The following is a 19304-nucleotide window of genomic DNA, read 5'->3' on the forward strand; positions in this document are numbered from 1 at the left end:
CAAAGTTCAGGAATTCTACATAAATAAAAAACATGATATTTAAATAAAAAATAGGAGGAAAATTGGTATTGATATAGATGTTGATATAAACTTTATTTTTTTTCTTGCGTAACAGTATGTTTGTTGCTTCACAAACAAAGAAAATACAATTCACAATAGACATAAACTGAAAATTTACTGAAATGTCTATTGTGAATTGTGTTTTGTATGTTTGTAAAGAGTGTGCAACAAACATACTGTTGTGCAAGAAAAAAATGTCTGAGTCTGACAATAAAGTTTATATCAATAGCAATATCTATGTCAATATCAATTTGCCTTTAACATGTTTTGTGAGGTGCCTTCAGCAAAAGAGATAGAGCTCACAGTGACTCTTTCCTGTAGGTGCAGAGCGAGTAATCTCTCTGAAGATGGAGATCCCTGGATCAATGCCTCCTCTCATCCAGGAGATGCTGGAGAACTCGGAGGGTCAGGATGGGCAGAACTCCTCAGAACGGAGCGGCACGGACAAAAACAGCAGCAGCTCGACGGAGCCCAAACCCTCAGCCCCCTTCCCGGAGCCCACAGATGGGGCCACTTCCTCCAGCGAGGAGCCCTAGAACCGAAGCGGCACGTGAAAACTCAGACTGTGAGACATTGCTTTGGACAGTACTGGTAGACTGGAGGCCGACCTCTCCAGCGTGTTGGATTTCTGGTTGATTTCTGCCCATTTCCTGCTTTAAGAACAGATGACGGCTGGTGTATAATCAAATCATCTTGGAAGAATCAAGTCCTGAAAGCATCAATATCAAAGGACTGAATCACACACACACCCTGCAGCGTGCATGTGTGTGTCCCAGACGCCCACCTGTGACGGATGTGAAGCTCCTCAGGTCTCCTGTATGGATTTCTTCATGTGCATGATAAGCTGTTACTTTTTATTAATTGATTTTCACTCTTTCTCTTTCATTCAAGCCGATGCATTCATTGTACATATCATTGTATGTTTCTATGGTGCTTTTTACATTGTCTAACATGCTCATTTAAGAAGGAGCTGAAGTCCTTTAAAATACACTTATATAGAATGTTTTTGCATATAGGCAGTACGGAACTCTAATATTTTACATTGGTTTGTATATTTAAAGCTATACCGATTCAGAATTTTTAAAATCAATCTCTGTGTTCACTTGTCTGTGTAGGGGCCGATGAACTCATACACACACTAGTGCACTCTATCAGTAATCATGATTTCAGGCCTTCATATGGAATAAGTCTTTAGTAATTGACTTTAACCACTCTGTCATACTCACCCTCATGTTGCTCTAAACCTGTATGCTCAGTTGTCAAGCTGCATATATATATATATATATATATATATACATATACATATATATATCAGAGGCTGCGTTAGACTTTAACATTGTCCGTCATTTTGATGGACAGGATTGTAAAAATTTTGTCATAATCTATTATTACCCTTCATATTTTAATTATAATAACACATTTAATTGTTTTAATTTTTGTTAATCTTTTTAAATTTATTAAGAACCTACAATACAATATAGGCTTATGCATTTATTTTGAAGAGAACAGATGAACACACTCGCAGCGATTTTAGTATATTCTCATTTTTACGAACCAATATCGATTTGTAAAACCCAATGGATCTTTTGGTCTATGCTATATTCGGCTGATCAATGAACAGTACATAGTGGCCTCACATCCAATAAATCGCAATAGGCTAAGCTTTGTGTTACTTTTGATATGAAACAGTGTCTCAAATTTCAAATTCTGTCCATTTCATTAGGAAATTCAAGCAATAAATACCATTTCGGCGCTTTTTAGTGTGGCGTGATAGATCGTTGTAGCTTCTGTGTACTCGCCTGTGTAATCAAACGCATAGCAAAAGAATCGTGACAGTTTCGTTTTTGTTCTGGATCCATTGCTCTGCTGCTACAATGGAGTGCACTCGCCACCAACTGGACAGGGGTGGCAATTACAGTTAGAAGTTACAATATATCCCCCTCAGTGTAATCTGTCAAAGTGACAGACTGCCTTCGTCAGTGACAAACAATTTTCAGTGACGCAACCTCTGATATATATATATATATATATATATATCCCAGATAGCAACTTAATGTCGGCCCAGATCCGGCCCACATCTGGCAGATGTGGCATGATGATCTGGCCCACATGCAGCGTGGAATGATGGCACTTGGGTGGACCGCTCCTGTTTGCCAGATCTGGGCCAAAAGCAGGCCACAGCAATGCCACATGTCAGCCAAGAGCCACAACCTTAGATGAAATCAGCAGAAGATAAAAGACATTCAATCTCTGAAGATCTCAGAGGAGGAGGTTTAAACAACTCCACAAACAGTATTACCAGCTTCACACATTACTGACCAGATTGACTTTATTTCTTTTTTTGAGAATTAGCACTAACATTAAATGTTCCACTTAAAGTCACCATGATAGTGATTAGCGTTTCCATTAATTAATTGGGCTCTTAACATTTACTTTTAAGCACATTTTATTTGGCTGTTGTGAAAGTGTGATTAAATATTATCACATAACTGCCTGATTCACTGAAAACATTTGAATGTAGTTGTTGTGTAGTTCAATGTTCTTACATTGTAAAACCTGCATTATTGCTACATGAATTGCAAAATTAGTTTTGAAGTAATTAGTACTGAAAATTTTGTTTAAACAAAGGACAAAATTTTGCATAAGGCTGACACACACAGATATCAACCATCAGCATATGAATCTCAACAATGGTGACAAAACAATCAGATAATTGGATCAATATTGTCACCATTGTTGAGGTTCACGTGTTGATTTATGATGACTTCCCGGATTTTTTTTTCAACTGGTTTTGCAAGACTACAGACAGTTCCGTACTACAAATGAATTATTTCCGCAACAAAATTGGAAAAGCCAAATGACAGTGAATCAGGCTGATTCATTCATACAACTTTCAATAGTTTTGTCAACACCTGATTTCATCTTGTTTTTATCTGTTACTGCTGAAGTGTTTTTACAAACACACCATCAAAGCAACATACAAATATACACATATTAAAAAAAAATAGTGTTACGAGCCCAATTAATGGAAACACTAACCACTATTATGGTAGAGTAGATTTAAGCCTGTTAATTTGCAAAAAATAACTTCTGTAAAGTCAATCTGGTCAGAAATGTGTGAAGCTGGTGATGCTGTTTGTGGAGTTAAAAGTAAATCTCCTCCTCTGAGATCTTCAGAGATTAAATGTCTTTTATCTTCTGCTGATTTCATCTAAGGTTGTGGCTCTTGGCTGACATGTGGCATTGCTGTGGCCTGCTTTTGGCCCAGATCTGGCAAACAGGAGCGGTCCACCCAAGTGCCATCATTCCACGCTGCATGTGGGCCAGATCATCATGCCACATCTGCCAGATGTGGGCCGGATCTGGGCCGACATTATGTTGCTATCTGGGATATATATATAAACACCATTATAGTAGCATCAGTAGCCTAAGTGTCCAATCAACTAATGCATTATTGTACAGTAGGGCATTATACAATAGCTCTGTGTTAGGAACAGACACCTAGGTTTTAGGTCAACAAAGTGCTGCAGGTAAAAAGTGGTTAGTGCGACTACAAAGGTTGCCACAGACATTCAGTTGCCGTCACATGTCAGCTCTATGGTGTAGTTCATGTAACTTTTGACAGGCGATTGTATTTAGGCTTCAAAATTGATAAAACATGATGCATAAAAATAATACATTAGTCAGCTTTTAGTTTGTCTCTGAGCTTTTTGCTGCAATAATCCAAAAGCTAATTGAAAAAATGGTTCTGTTGTATTTTTTTGTCAGGTTAAGAAGGGTAATGCTTGCTTGCAGTTTGGCTTACAAAATTACATCATCCCTGCAGCACTCTTCTTTCAGTCAGTTTCTATCACAAAGCTATCGTATGCCATCGGAAGACTTGAAAAATAGTGCACAAGTCATATGGACTACTTTTGTAGTACTTTAATGGTCAACTTTTACAGCTTCAGTCCCTGTTCACTGTATGAAAGAGGGCAAAAAGAACTCTCTTCAAATCTTCTTTAAGGAAATAAAGAGTCTTACAGGTTTGTTGAATCACATGAGGAGGAGTAAATAATGACAAACCTTTCATTTGAAGACCATTTTAGGCAGTAAAACTATCTGTCCCGTCTGGGTAAAATTGATAGTCATATCATATGCTGATATGAGTGTGTTTTGGCAGAGTCAGGTTCGCTCAAACGCACATTGATTCAGGGCAAAGTGACCAGAATCATCAAATTCCTTTACATAAGCTTTTTGGCAGTAACTCAACGGGACATTGCAATTCTTTACAGCACGACTGACGAGTTGTGCTGCAGCGAGCACATTGTACATTCATCTCTATGTGCACTCATTAGGGAATCTTGTTTTTGTGTACGGATATTTTGTTTTCCTATTATTTTATTTTCAAGTGAAAAGTTTTTTTTTCTCAGACAGGGTGATATGATGGCCTTCAGCTCTGATCAGTAAGTCATAGCTCTGTTCTCTGAAGAGCTTCATTTAAACTGATCCTGAGTTTGTAAAATACCTCTTACTGAAACACAAGTGTCGCTGGAATCTTTAACGATCAAATGTTTCTAGAAAGAGAAATATAAAGGCTTCAGATGCCGGCTGTGTGTCTGCTTGTAAAGCAGTTTGTCTGCATAAAGACGTTTTAGTTTTTAAACTTTCATTGCACTTATTAACTGCCCTCCTGAGAGTAGCAGGAGACAGATGTTACTGTCATATTTTGTTCATGAATTGCTTTCCTTATTTTACATTTATGTTCCTTGTATGGATGGATCATTTTGTGTAATTTTGTAAATTCTAACTTGGAACTAAACTGTAATCATGTATCTAATCATTTATTCCTGTAGGGTCAGATAGGGTCAAGGTAAGTCTTTGTTTACTTTTGTTCTTAAAGGGGTAGTTCACCAAAAAATGAAAAACCTGCTCCTTACTCGTCCTCATGTCATTTCAAGGCCATAGAATTTTCATCACGAACATTCCGCTAAGTGGTTTGTGTTGCATAGAGGGAAATACATCATACGGTTTCGGAATGACGTGAGATTTAAATGATGACAGAATTTTCATTTGCGGGTGAACTGGCCGTTTGTGTGAACACACATTCACCTCCTCATACTTTCTCACTACCCATGTGCTCTGAAAACATATCATAAGGGAGAACAGACTCACTCATCTGAATGTGAAGAAGAATGGCAAACTTTAGATGACATGCAGTATTTATCTTTGTTTTCTTTTTTGGATCTCATCACATTAGAAAGCACGAATGTTGTTGTGCTATGTCTTTTGTCTTAAAAAAAAATCTGAGGGAAAGTGCTTTGTTTTTGTTGGAGCAGCATGTGTCTTTGAAGTTAACAAATGAAACAGCTCATGAATGTCTTTTTAAAAACCCACACCACCCACAATTCCCTCACACGTATACAATCCACACTCATTAAACTGTAAGCTATGGAAGCTGTATCCTTTGAATTATGTAAACATTATGCTTTGTTACACAGAAAGAAAAAAACAACAGCAGACAAGCGATTTTTTTCTAGCTAGCTGACATTGTGTTTGATTGCGTTAGTATACATCAAGCATACTATGTCACAAGAGATTTTCGGAATCCAAGTAAAAACTTGTTTTTAAAAAATCTCATTCGGAAACAAGGGTTATCAAATGTGTCTTGTTATTCTTTGTTAAAATTACCTCGCATGGACCGGCTCGATTGCAGAGGGTCCGGCCTTTTCATCTGGATTGTTCAATAATGCTTTATGCTGAATGTGATCTTGTTCTACGCTTGTCATGTGTCATGGCAGAGATGCAACAGTGTGCTTATGTGTTATTTTCTATCCTTTAATAATAGAAAACATCATTTTGCTGTTGTCATACTGTATGCCGACACAGTTTTTACAGCATTTGTTTTGCTGGTCTTTGTACAGAGAAACAAGTGATGCAATTATATAAGTCACTTATTATCCAATTTCATAAAAAAAATAAAATAAAAAAGAGTTTGTTATGAGCTTATGTGAGCTCTGAACTCAGCGAAAAAGCAGAACGATCAAAACCAACTTATACTAAACACGTTTCAGATGGGAAATTTATAAAATCAGCAAGATTTTCATTGAAGGCCAGTCACTCTAACTCAAGTCAGCTATTTTAACCTCTGATGGAACAATCCTTCAACAATTAGAAAGTATTTTGATTTGATTTGGGGGAAGAAAAAAAAAATACTCGAAATCATTCTAAGCATGAAATCATCTGCTTGTTTTTTAAAACCTGTGGACCCGAGGAGTTCGGATACTGACAATTCAAGAACAATATTTTTCTCAGAATCATGAGTGTTTGTAACCATTTGTAAATTCCTCTGTTTTGCCTCTGTCTTGTTTGGACATTAACAATGCTTTTGTTCATGTTTACCATTGATTTTACATGAACCCTTCTGGCAAAACAATAAAAATGTATTTATTTTAAAAATGTTTGGGGGATGTATTTGGATGGTCACTGTATGTAAATGGCACAGTGTGAGTGAGAGGATGCAGATATATATGTGTACATATATATAGAGCTGGGTAGATTGCATACAAATTGTAATCCGTTACTGATTCCAAATTGCATGACAAAACTTCATTCTGTAACGTATATGTAACATATATTATCTGATTATATTCATTCTGTAATATAATTAGATAGGTTTAGATTACTGTTAGATTACTTTTGACCTAACTCGTTTATCACATTGGTTTAAATAATAATCTTGTACCATAATGATGTAAAAAAAAAAAAAAAAAATACATAGAGTGAGAAAATATATTCTTTTCATTGTAATTAACAACATGAAGTGCATTAGACACTCTATTACATAAAGGTTTCCCAAACTGGGGTAAAGGGTAAAGGAACTGCAGGGGGTTTGTGAATTTAACGAAAGGCTAACAGATAATTAAATCATAAAAATGTACAATTAATAAAACATTTTAAAATAACAATCATATAATAATACACTTATAAAAAAAAGATAAATATTTTATGTTTTCCTGCAAGCAATATAACCATTAAAGGGGTCATCAGATGCCCATTTTCCACAAGTTGATATGATTCTTCAGGGTCTTAATGAAAAGTCTATAATATACTTTGGTTAAAATTCTCAGTGGTTTTGTAAAACAACACCCTTTTTACCTTGTCAAAATCAGCTCTGCAAAAATCATCTCATTCTGGTCGAGGCTACTTTAAATGCAAATGAGCTCTGCTCGCCCCGCCCCTCTCTTCTCTCTATGGAGTGAGGAGCCTGTTTACTTTAGCCATATTTAGCCGCTAAACTTGCCAACTAGCACATTATTAGGAAACACGAGATCGCAAAGATTCATAAAAAAAACTTATACTCACTTCTGCTGCAAGTGAAGCTGGATCATGAATGATTCGCGCGAACACAGACGGATATATGTAGATCTGGAGGCGCATTCCCTTCTCAAACAAAGGTAATCCACTGCATCTTCAGTGGCTCAGATGTCGGGAATAAATGACGACCACTATGTTCATTATTACATCTAGCAACACAACACCTCAATCGCTCAATCTGAGATATTCTTGTCTAATTTACATCCCTGCTCCGGCATCCAAACAATGGGGGCGGACTGTTACAGCTGATCTGAGGTAAAACGCTCATGTCAATCAACTATCGTGGGAGCGGCCTCCGTCGGAGTGAACCCACAACGACAGCCATCTGAGAATGGCTCGATTTGAAAAAGGGAATATTATTTTTACAGATTAATTAAAAACCACTGCATGGATTTTTATTATTATAGGGTAGATTTGTACATACACTGCCAACACACATTAATGTTCAAACAACATGAAAAGGTGAACTTAGCATCCGATGACCCCTTTAAGGCAACATACAGTGAGTGAAATGATGACAGGATATAACACAGCATAGTGACTAACATATTTAATACAGATAAATAAAGGCTTATTATGATCTTATTCACCAGATCTCACAAACTGCAGCGTGTCGATTAGGCCTCTGTAGAGCACTGACACCCCGTGGTGAACAATCACCTGTGATCACCAGCCACCGCTTTCTTTCGCTTCTCACATCGGTTTATGTTGGATTAAAACTTCACGTTCCGCTGAGTTTGGAAAATTCTGTACTCAGTAATCATCAGAATGTGTCTCCTGTCTCTGAAAAATCTCAACCCGCGAAATCTCATTTTATTAGGCGTTTAAGTCAACTAGATGATTACAGCGCATTGAAAATGTACATAACCGGAAAAAACTGAGCCGTAAGCTTTCGAAACGGAAGTGCGTCACGAGGCTCAATGCAAGTAGTCCATTTGTGCATTTGAAAGAGAAAATTTGTGAGTTTGAAAGACCTGATTAATGACTAGTCTATGTGTGAATGTCCACAAACTGGACATGTATACAAGCAGTAGACTATTTTAGAGAGGAAAATTTAAAAGATAAAACAGAGGAATTAGAGAGAATGAGTAAATGATGAACAATTTATTGCTATTGTGTAAATAATATGTAATCATGTAATCCATAAAAAATAACTGTAGTCTGATTACGAGTATTTTAAAATGTAATTTACTCTAATTACATGTACTTAATTTTTGGAATTTTATTACACAATCCAGATTACTTGTAATCTGTTACTACCCATCTCTGTATATATATATATATATATATATTGTGACGAGTGTCTCCGGACTCATCAGCGTCGCCCTGGTAACAAACAAGCCACACCTGCACACAGCCGTCACGGCTGATCGGTCACGGCTGCTTTCTAATCAACGCCCGGCTTTATAAGCAGTCAAGACGCTCGACCAGACAGACTGATGTCTCACGCTTATCTGCTGGATGCTAACCTTGTTTCTCTCTCTCACAGAAAGCAGCGAGTGACCGACAGCCTCACGGAGGAGCACGCCTGGACACCCACTTTTTACGTACACGAGAGCAGCACCAAGCACCAGCCACGCCAGCACCAGCCACGCCAACTCCGGCTTTTCTCTGCACCTTTTATTTAAAGTATTGTCAATAAAATCCACCCTCCGGGGTTGTTCACTCGATCCACCTTGTTGTGTGATTCTTCACCCGTGACACTGGTGGAGAATGCAGGCGGATTTATGAGGAATCACCGGCAAGTGTGTGACAACACCCCACTAAAGCGTTTTTTTTTTCTGTCTTCCTGTTACAGCGGAGATCGGCGCGCTCTCTCCCCGAAGATGGAGGACCTGCTTCAGCGCCTTACAGAAGTAAGCATCCGCCAGCAGCAAATCGTAGAACATCTGGCCACTCGGCAGGGCAGAGCCGAAGAAGAACTCGCAGCCAGACTGCCCAGCCCGTTCCACCACCCGATCCCCGCGTGCAAGCCACCCGTCTCCTGCCAAAAATGACAGCTCATGACGATGTCGAGGCGTTCCTTCGAGTGTTCGAGACTACAGCCAACCGTGAAGGATGGGCGGAGGAAGACTGGGCACCGGCGCTGGCACCTCTTCTCACCGGCGAAGCGCAACGTGCTTATTTCTCGCTCCCTCCGATAGCAGCGGAAAATTATGACGAGGTGAAATGAGAAATCTTAGCGAGGCTGGGACTCTCTTCTATCTGCGCTGCACAACAATTCCACGAGTGGGAATTTAAAACCCGTGTGCCAGCCCGGGCCCAGGCAGACGAATTATCACGTATCGCTCAACATTGGTTACTCGAGGGAGGACCCTCAGCAGCTCAGGTGGTGGAACGAGTGGTCATTGATCGCCTCCTCCGCGCTCTTCCACGGTCCCATCGTCAAGTGGTGGGCATGAAAAACCCCACCACCATCCTGGAGCTTGTGGAGGCGATCGAGCTGGAGGATGCTATGCACCATCGGGAGGTTGGGGAAAGAGCGCCGCCGTTTCCCCAGAGGGTGGTCCAGGAGCGACGCCAGCTGGAGGGCACCTCGCGCACAGTTGGCAGACCGACGGTTCCCTCGCCGCAGGACGAGCCTATGGCCACCTTCGACTCCACCACACCTCCGCGGACCTGGTTGGCGGGTTGCATCGTACATCAAAGCTTACCACCGGCAGCCCCAGAAGCAGAAGTCCGAGTCAATGGAAAACTCATGCGTGCACTTCTGGACTCCGGCAGTGCGGTCACCCTGATCCAGTCTCGACTGTGTCCGCCCCAACCCGGCCAAAAGAGCTTCTTACCCATCACCTGTGTACACGGGGACACAACAAGTTCCGGCGCGCAGAGTAACCATCTCAGCCAGCCCCGGCGCCTGGTCTGTCGAGGCTGGTTTGATGAAAGATCTTCCCGTGGCCGTACTGCTGGGGAGGGATTGGCCCGGCTTTGACCGCCTGCTCGCCGCCACCACCCAGCCCGCCAGCCAGGGAGGGAACAGTCGACCTCGCAAGCGGCCGCTAGGACCTCGCAGACGCCCGGCCCTCCTTGCGTCGGACAGCGGGAGAGATGGTGAGTCCCCCTCCCAAAATACTAACCTTTTTTATGATGTGTTCCAGCATGTCACTGGAGGGGGCTCATTTGCCAAGGAACAACGGGAGGACGACCGTCTTAAGCACTGCTGGGCACAAGTGCGGACCATCGATGACAAGGACGTCCTCCCTCGGCCCCATCCTCTCCCGCACTTCATTGTCCGCCGAGGTCTGCTGTACTGTGTCGCCCAGCGGAAGGGGGAGGAAAAGGAGCTCCTAGTGGTTCCGAGGAACAAAACGGAAACCATCCTGGAGTTGGCACATTGACATCAGGACGCCCCCTGGAGTGATCGTCAGGCAACGGCCCTACCAAGTCCTGGAAGCTCGTCGGCAGGCTATAGAGGAGGAAGTTCAAGAAATGCTGAAGTTGGGAGTAATCGAACCATCTCGAAGCCCTTGGTCCAGCCCCATCGTGATGGTACCAAAGCCGGATGGCACCCTCCGCTTCTGCAATGACTTCCGCCGGCTGAACGAAGTCTCCGATTTCGACAGCTACCCCATGCCTCGGGTTGACGAGCTGCTGGACCACCTGGGGAGGGCCCGGTATATCTCCACCTTGGACCTCACAAAAGGATATTGGCAGGTACCCCTCACTCCTGCTAAACTAAAAACCGCCTTCTCCACCCCTAGTGGCCATTGGCAATACCGGACCCTTCCCTTCGGCCTCCACGGGGCCCCTGCGTCGTTCCAGCGTATGATGGACATCATGTTGCGGCCCCACCAAGCCTACGCAGCTGCCTACCTGGACGACGTAGTGGTCCATTCCGAGGCATGGGAAGACCACCTGGACCGTCTGCGGAGGGTGCTCTCGGAGCTCCGGCGGGCTGGACTGACCGCCAACCCCCGAAAATGCCACCTAGCGCTCTCTGAGGCCAAGTACCTGGGTTTCCAAGTCGGACGGGGCTGCATTCAACCACAAGAAAAGAAGGTGGAAGCCGTCCTCAACGCTCCCAAGCCCCAGACGAAGACCCAGGTACGAGCCTTTTTGGGGTTGGCGGGGTATTATCGATGTTTTATTCCCAACTTCTCCTCCTTAGCCGCCCCTCTGACAGACCTGACCAGGAAGGGGCAGCCTGAGAAGTTGCGGTGGAACGACCCCGCTGAAGAAGCCTTCACCCGGATCAGGACGGCCCTCACGTCTTCCCCCGTGTTACGTGCTCCGGATTTCAGCTGCCCCTTCCTGCTGCAGACGGATGCCTCCGACACAGGATTGGGAGCCGTCCTGTCCCAAATTCAAGAAGGTGAGGAGCATCCTGTCATTTATATCAGCAGGAAGCTGTCCCCGGCTGAGAGAAACTACGCCACCGTCGAGAGAGAAGCCCTGGCCATCAAGTGGGCAGTTTTGGAGTTGCGATATTACCTCCTGGGCCGCAAGTTCACCCTGGTGACCGATCACGCTCCCCTTCAGCGGATGGCTCGGGCCAAAGATACCAACGCCAGGGTGACTCGCTGGTTCCTCGCACTCCAAGACTTCCACTTTGAAGTTCGCCATCGTGCCGGGGCCAGCAACAACAATGCAGACGGCTCTCTCGGATCTGGACAGCTTATGCAGGTCTGTCAGGGGTCATTCCCCACCCACCCCTTATTTCACCCCTACTATCTCCTTTCGTTCCCAGGGCCAGAACGACGCTTAGGGGGGGGGAATGTGACGAGTGTCTCCGGACTCATCAGCGTCGCCCTGGTAACAAACAAGCCACACCTGCACACAGCCGTCACGGCTGATCGGTCACGGCTGCTTTTTAATCAACGCCCGGCTTTATAAGCAGTCAAGACGCTCAACCAGACAGACTGATGTCTCATGCTTATCTGCTGGATGCTAACCTTGTTTCTCTCGCTCACAGAAAGCAGCGAGTGACCGACAGCCTCACGGAGGAGCACGCCTGGACACCCACTTTCACGTACACGAGAGCAGCACCGAGCACCAGCCACGCCAACTCCAGCTTTTCTCTGCACCTTTTATTTAAAGTATTGTCAATAAAATCCACCCTCCGGGGTTGTTCACTCGATCCACCTTGTTGTGTGATTCTTCACCCGTGACTATATATATATATATATATATATATATATATATATGCACGTTCAAGGTTTAGACATTTTGCACAGTAGAATGATAGGTTGTGTTTTTGTTTAATTCCTCTCCACAAACCAAAAACGGTCTAAAGCATTGTTTTTCAACACTTTCGTATGAAGATCAGCTATTTTTGGTTACGCAAAACAGCGTAAAAAGTCTTGTCTGTCTTTGTGTTAATCTTTACTCTTACACTGTCCTGTTAGGAATTCAACGATTGGATCTAACTTTCGAATACAAATTTGATCATCCTTAACCAGCTTAACATGTATAAGTCTGTACCACCAATGTAAATTCATGACTAAAAGCACTATTTAAGCTTCAACATGTGTGGTAATAAATGGCGTGTCTTGTAAAGCTGAACTTGTTTTGAACAAAACAGCACTGAAACACTAAAAAAATGTTTAGGAGACCAACAAATAATTTACATTTCATGTTTATTTCCAAGTCGTCTCAAAAAGGTAAGTCATCTCTAATGCTGAACCATTAAAATGTGCTAAAGCACAGCGGTCTAAATTTCTAAAAGCTGCTCAGGACAAATACAATTCAATGATAAAAAACAACATTGTCAATGTATCATAACAATAATACCATAATATAATAATATAGCAATAACAATAATAAAAAGAGTAAAACAGCTACACAGTAGAAAGAATTCAACATCACAAGTGAAGAAAAAATAAAATGGAGGGTAAAATGTACAAAATTCTGCTGGGCAGAGGACAGTGAACCTGTTCTTCAACAAGCATTTTTCTGGACTCGATGTGTGTGTGTGTGTGTGTTTTCTAGTCAAACATATCGTCGTCATCTTCATTGTCGGATTCTGCAAAGTATTTGACTTCTTTCTTGGCTCGACCGGACCGATCTCTGCCCGAGTCCAGACGGCTGAAGCTGTTCATGCCTGCGTCGTTATCATCTTCATCGTCAGAAGCTGCCTTCTTTGGTTTCTACATGCCAACACACACAACATTGTAAGAAACTGCACGTCTCCTCACGGGTAAATGCAATCTCCAGAACTTAAACATGTTATGGGATCAAAACAGTTATTGCTTGAGTAACAGTGTGCAAAAATGCATCACAGTCCTACAGTTCAGAAAATACTGTGGTACCTCCATTATATTGAGGCTTTAACTGGTATTGAATTTAATTTTAATATTTGGCTGGGAAAGGATAACAAAAAGAATTGCCAGACCGCTGGCGCCCACTGCAGGACAAAAAGTTCATCCACCTATTCATTATTATAGTCACCATTACAAGTGCAATCACACTCTTATTAGATTGTTAGATAGCGCGTTCATTATTTGTAATAATTTATCAAAATAGTTGAAAATAAATATTAATAGAAGATTATAGAAGCAAATATTAATTGAAGATATTATTTTGCCCACCCCTAATTATTCACTCACCCTGCTTGTGGCAATTTTTCCAGTCTTCTTCACAGGGCTGTAGTCATCCTCCTCGGAGCTCGACTGCTTCCTCTTCCTGCCTCGGCCTTTCCCGGCCCCTTTAGGCGCTGCTGGTGCTTTTTTAGTGCCCGTGTCTGAGTCTGAATCCCAGACGGATGTTTCAGGCTTCTTGGCTTTTACAGGAGCTTTCTTCTGTTTAGGTGCTGTGTCTGCAGGTTTCTTAGCTGGAGTAACAGAACGAAATGATTCAAATAGGCCTAAAAGGAGCTATTTGCATTTACTCGTTAACATCATAATTGGGCTGAGCTGGTGAGCTACATGGCCACTGGACACACATGCTGGTAAAGATCTCTGTATAAATATATTTCTGGTCATTTAAAAACTGAAAGAGGATGTTCAATATAAAAATGTTGGGTGAGACCAGATTTTCTCCACCAGAAACTGATTGGCTTGTGAAAAGTGGTTGTGCCATTGAAAGTGATTTTGTGGATCGTGCACACTTTATCACTTCATTTCAGAAAATGCAATTATTCCGTAAGTTATTAGATTTTGATTAAATAATTCTAAGACAAACTTTTTTCTTTGAAATAACATGCATTGGTGAATAGGTTGTTTGCACATGACATCATTGCTGTGGCATAAAATGCAGCTGGAGGGCATTTTTCTCCATAGGAATCACTAGTAGAAACTTAAAATGTCTATGTTTTGCGTTGTTTATGGATGCTCAAATCGGTCAAACCGAGAAACCACAAGGAGCTTTTATCAAGTATGAAAATTTGCCATTCATAAGGGGGGAAGGGCATGAAATGGACTGAAAAGCGCAGGAAAAGTGGCTTGTAAACCTCCAACTGTGGTCAGTAGGAGAGTCGGATAATGCTTGTGTGTGCAAATAGTTGGGGGTTTACTAGAACATGCTCTCATGCTTGGTGGTTCGAAAAAAGCATTATTTTTAACATAATTTACATTATTACAAGACATTTCTCCCAGCCTGGCACAAATGGCTCAATTGGTTAGGGTTTCATGAAGGCCCACCTTTCGAAAAACCAAATGTGTTGTGATTGGTTAGCTGTCCCGCTGCGTTGTGACTGGCGAACAGCTTAGACAGTGTTTCAGTACCGTCACGCCCCTTACCAAAGCAGCAAGTTCTGCGTACAACTGTTAGCGCAAGCTAGATGAAAGTGATTCCTATATTTTAAAAATGGATATTTTTCTTACAAAAATGCATCGATTCGCTACAGGAGGCCTTTATTGACCCCCCAGAGCCATGTAAGGCACTTTTTATTATGCATGGATCCATATTATTGGATGTTTAGCCATTCTAAAGCTTGGGAGTGCCAAGATCATTTCCGATTGCATTCGTCTGAAAGAAGGAAGTCATATACACCTAGCATGCATAGAGCGTGAGTAAATTATATGCTACAGTAGTGTTGGGTCCTATCATCAGCCCGCCAAATCGCTGATACATGACATTATCGTGCTAATGCATTTAATTATTTACATATTTAGTTTCATTGCCCAAAACCAGCTCCAGCTAAAGGCTAAAAGCAGCCTAACATTAACATTATCAAAGAACATATCACTGATCAGCCTAGCCTATTCTAGTGCAAGTTTATGCATTTTAAAAAACAGCTATCTACACTGTATGATGAATACATCTCTTACCACACACTGTACACGTCTACGGTGCGTTACGGCTCCGACACGGCCACTCTAGTCAGTGCTTGCACTGCGGCTCTTTAAAGCATCTCAGAAACTGCTCTCAGCGCTGCATTGCTAAAGTTAGGCTAATCCCCCACCTTGTCCCTATACACCCCCCAACCATTCGAATTTCTGTAGGCAGGATTTATTTTAATGATATTCTAATGGAGCACGCTGTGACATCATAACATGCAGAAAACAAACGTTGTAGTCCAAATGAGCCGTTCATTGTAGTTCTTGAAAAGAGATGTTTTAAAAACTAAATATCTCCCTTTGGAAAATCACACACAAAAAAACGTTATGAAGAGGAGTGATTTTTCAACTAAAGTGAAATAACTGCCTGCCATCAAGGCGGTGGATATAAGCTAAGCAACTAAGCCTGATAGCAAACAAACTATTTCGAAAGTGATTCCCACATTTATATGAAGGATGCAGGATATATGTCACTCCTGAAACTGCTGCTGTACAGGGTTTTTAGCTATTGGTCCTGTTAGCAGCATGTAAAGCTACATTTGCTTTTTCAAATTCTGAATTGATTATAGCCTAGAAAGCAAGCAAATACCGCTTTCATATAGTCACTTAAAAGCTTTCACTCACTTCAATTAATCGGAATCTCACAAGGTTCCGTTGTAATCAACTGCAAATATAATATCTTATTTACATCATGTCTACGTGTGGCATTTAGCATTAAGTGGATTCTCACCGTCTCACCCTGTATCTATTTATATATTTCTTTATATCTTAATATTATTTTATCTTTATTAACCATTCGAATACTCTTGCATTATCTGACTCTCCTCCTGACTGCAGACGCATGTTTACAAGCCAATTTTCCCTGTGTTTTTCAGTCAATTCCTTGCCTTTTCCTCCTTATGAACTGCACATTTTCATTCACAATACAAAATGAAATTTCTCGGTTTGACCGATTTCCATATACAACTCAAAACATAGGCATTTTGAGATTCTGCTAGTGATTCCTATAGAGAAAAATCGATTCCTGCCCTCCAGCTGCATTTCAAATCACGTGATTGCAAACAACCTATTGTTCACACTAGCATGAGCAATACTCATAAAGGAAATAAAAAGGTTCAATTTCGAGTTCATGTTGACTTCTAAATATGATTACTCAGTGCCAGTCATGTACCTTTTTTCGCTGGAGGTTTGTCAAAAGCAGAACTGCTGGAAAACGAGGAGAACACTGGACCCCTGTCATCATCGCTGTCTGACTTCACATCTGATGAACAAATGCACATCATTAATACATGTACTAGCAGGCTTTGGTTTAGTTCCTTGTTGTTAGACATGATAAACCACCGTTTGTCACATACCGTCATCGCTGCTCTTGTCAGCATAGGCGGCTCTGGATGACAACACAGTCTCTGGATTCTTTTTCTTCGCTGGTGAAGTGGACCTGAAAATGATTTAATTAAAAATGAAATGAGCTCGCATCCATATTTGATTGTCACTTATGAAGTAAATGTATACTACATAGTTTCACTAAATGGGTGGATCTCACAAAACCAATCCAAAATATACAATTGTCATTATTCTCAGATATGTTAGGTTAATATTGTAACACAACATTTGTTCCTTATATTAAAATAATTATTAATATTAATACAACTATATTTTTATTTAAATTAGCATAAAGGCAGTACAAATATTTAGCCAGTAGTAAACAGTTTAAATAGTAATCACAATCTGTGTTGTAGAAATGTGTGTGACCTGTGTGTTCAGCTGATTTTTTTTTACAGCACAGATTTTTATGCAGCAATTTTCTGCATGACACTAATGAGAAATGTGTTGAACTGTAATAAAATAATGTCACAATGCAAAAATCTGTATGGTCCTAAAAGAGCAACATTTATACAAAACATATACTTCTGAAAAATGAACTTAAAATGCTTTTGTCAGGCTTTGAGAGATTCACCCAAAAGTGAATATATGGACAGAACATACAAAGCAGTAAATGTTGTTTTTGGGGGGAAAATGTCATCGTCATCATCTTCATCGTCATTGTGTTGCTCTGTATCTTTATAGGAGCGAACTGGGGATGCTGAAGCGTCATTCTCCTGTTCTTCATCACCATCCTCCTCTTCCTCCTCCTCCTCAGAGAAGTCAAAAGTGTACTTGGCCTTCACAGCTGTGAAACAACACAACACAAAACATTTCAGGCTATATGTCGTGAAGAGTTATTTTAACACAATGTGAGTAAGCTACTTTTGTTGGAGCACTCCACTTCCAAAACAAAGATTCACATATAATGTACTCACCCTCTTGTCATCCAAGATGTTCATGTCTTTCTTTCTTCAGTCGTAAAGAAATTATGGTTTTTGAGGAAAACATTTCTGCATTTTTCTCCATATATGGTGCCCCGATTTTGAACTTTCAAAATGCAGTTTAAATGCAGCTTCAAACGATCCCAAATGCGGTTGTAAATGATCCCAGTCAAGAATGAAGGGTCTTATCTAGCGTAACGATCGGTTGTTTCAAAATAATACAATTTATATACTTTTTAATGCCAAACGCTCGTCTTGCTTTGCTCCCCTTAAACTCTGTGTATTTTGGTTCAAGACAGTTAGGGTATGTTGAAAAACTCCCATCGTATTTTTTTCCCTCACCTTCAAAAATCATTTCAAAATCATCCTTCATAGCTGCAGAAGTACCGACCCAGTCTTTGCAAAGTGAACATGCAAAGACGATCAAACACCCTTAACAAAAATGGTAAAACAGTGATATAAGGCGATTTTCGAAGTTGAGGGAGAACATGAGATTGGAGTTTTTCGACAAACCCTGTCTTGAACCGGAACAAAAACAGTCCAGTCAGAGTAAGACAAGACGAGCGTTTGGTATTAAAAAGTATATAAATTGTATTATTTTTATTAAAATAATCGATCGTTTCACTAGGTAAGACCCTTCTTCCTCGGCTGGGATCATTTACAACAGCATTTGGGATCGTTTGAAGCCGCATTTAAACTGCATTTTGGAAGTTCAAAATCGGGGCACCATATTAGTCCATAATATGGAATGCTTTCCTCAAAAAACATAATTTCTTTACAACTGAAGAAAGAAAGACATGAACATCGTGGATGACAAGGGGGTGAGTACAATATTTGTACACTGTTGTTCTGGAAGTGGACTCCTTTAATAACATACAGCAGTCCAGCCCACCGATACCATGCAAATATATATGGTGAAGCACACGCACCTGATGCTCTCCTGGATGTGGTGTCTCTGGGAATAACAGGTTCATTTTCATCCAGCTCAATGTCGGACCGATCATCATCAACTTCATCATCATCTGACCACGGATTCCTTTTCTTCACTTTCTTAGCTGAACCTTTAGGACCTGCTGGCTTCTTTTGTCTCGGAGTACCTGAAATTTTTTACATTAAAAATAAAAATATTAAAAACAAAAAACACTTTTGAAAGTGGTTGAACTGAAGTTAAAGAGTGCCAGTATTTATTGTTACCAGGTTCCTTCTTCTCTCTCTTCACTCGCGGAGCTTTGGGTTTGGCTCCTGGATTGGGAAGGCCGGATGGAGAAATGAGGGAATTCTCTCCTTCATTGGAGCCCAGCGCACTGTCATCATCAAACTCCGTCTTCATGGCTGCGTCTACCTCAAGCTGACACAAACACACACA

General features: G+C 41.2%; 3 protein-coding genes across 5 annotated transcripts in view; 1 reads left to right on the forward strand and 2 right to left on the reverse strand.

The window, feature by feature from the left end:
- LOC127182184 (retinoic acid receptor beta) overlaps positions 1 to 2097 on the forward strand; it is a 239412-nt gene extending 237315 nt beyond the window's left edge. For both annotated transcript variants that reach the window (XM_051137332.1, XM_051137333.1), the window contains one exon: positions 382 to 2097. In XM_051137332.1, coding sequence (XP_050993289.1) covers positions 382 to 596 — 215 coding nt within the window. In that variant the 3' untranslated portion in view covers positions 597 to 2097. The remainder of the gene's footprint in view (positions 1 to 381) is intronic.
- The window catches only part of LOC127182187 (zinc-alpha-2-glycoprotein-like), a 195353-nt gene that overhangs the window by 84659 nt on the left and 91390 nt on the right, over positions 1 to 19304 (reverse strand). The window lies entirely within an intron of this gene.
- The window catches only part of top2b (DNA topoisomerase II beta), a 39242-nt gene continuing 32913 nt past the window's right edge, over positions 12976 to 19304 (reverse strand). For both annotated transcript variants that reach the window (XM_051137326.1, XM_051137325.1), the window contains exons 29-35: positions 19133 to 19286; positions 18868 to 19035; positions 17619 to 17802; positions 16988 to 17070; positions 16804 to 16893; positions 13962 to 14185; positions 12976 to 13502 (exon numbers count right to left, since the gene is read on the reverse strand). In XM_051137326.1, the coding sequence (XP_050993283.1) occupies positions 13341 to 13502; positions 13962 to 14185; positions 16804 to 16893; positions 16988 to 17070; positions 17619 to 17802; positions 18868 to 19035; positions 19133 to 19286 (1065 nt within the window). In that variant the 3' untranslated portion in view covers positions 12976 to 13340. The remainder of the gene's footprint in view (positions 13503 to 13961; positions 14186 to 16803; positions 16894 to 16987; positions 17071 to 17618; positions 17803 to 18867; positions 19036 to 19132; positions 19287 to 19304) is intronic.

The sequence above is a fragment of the Labeo rohita genome, chromosome 19 (genome assembly GCF_022985175.1).
Source record: "Labeo rohita strain BAU-BD-2019 chromosome 19, IGBB_LRoh.1.0, whole genome shotgun sequence".
NCBI classification, from domain to species: Eukaryota; Metazoa; Chordata; class Actinopteri; order Cypriniformes; family Cyprinidae; genus Labeo; species Labeo rohita.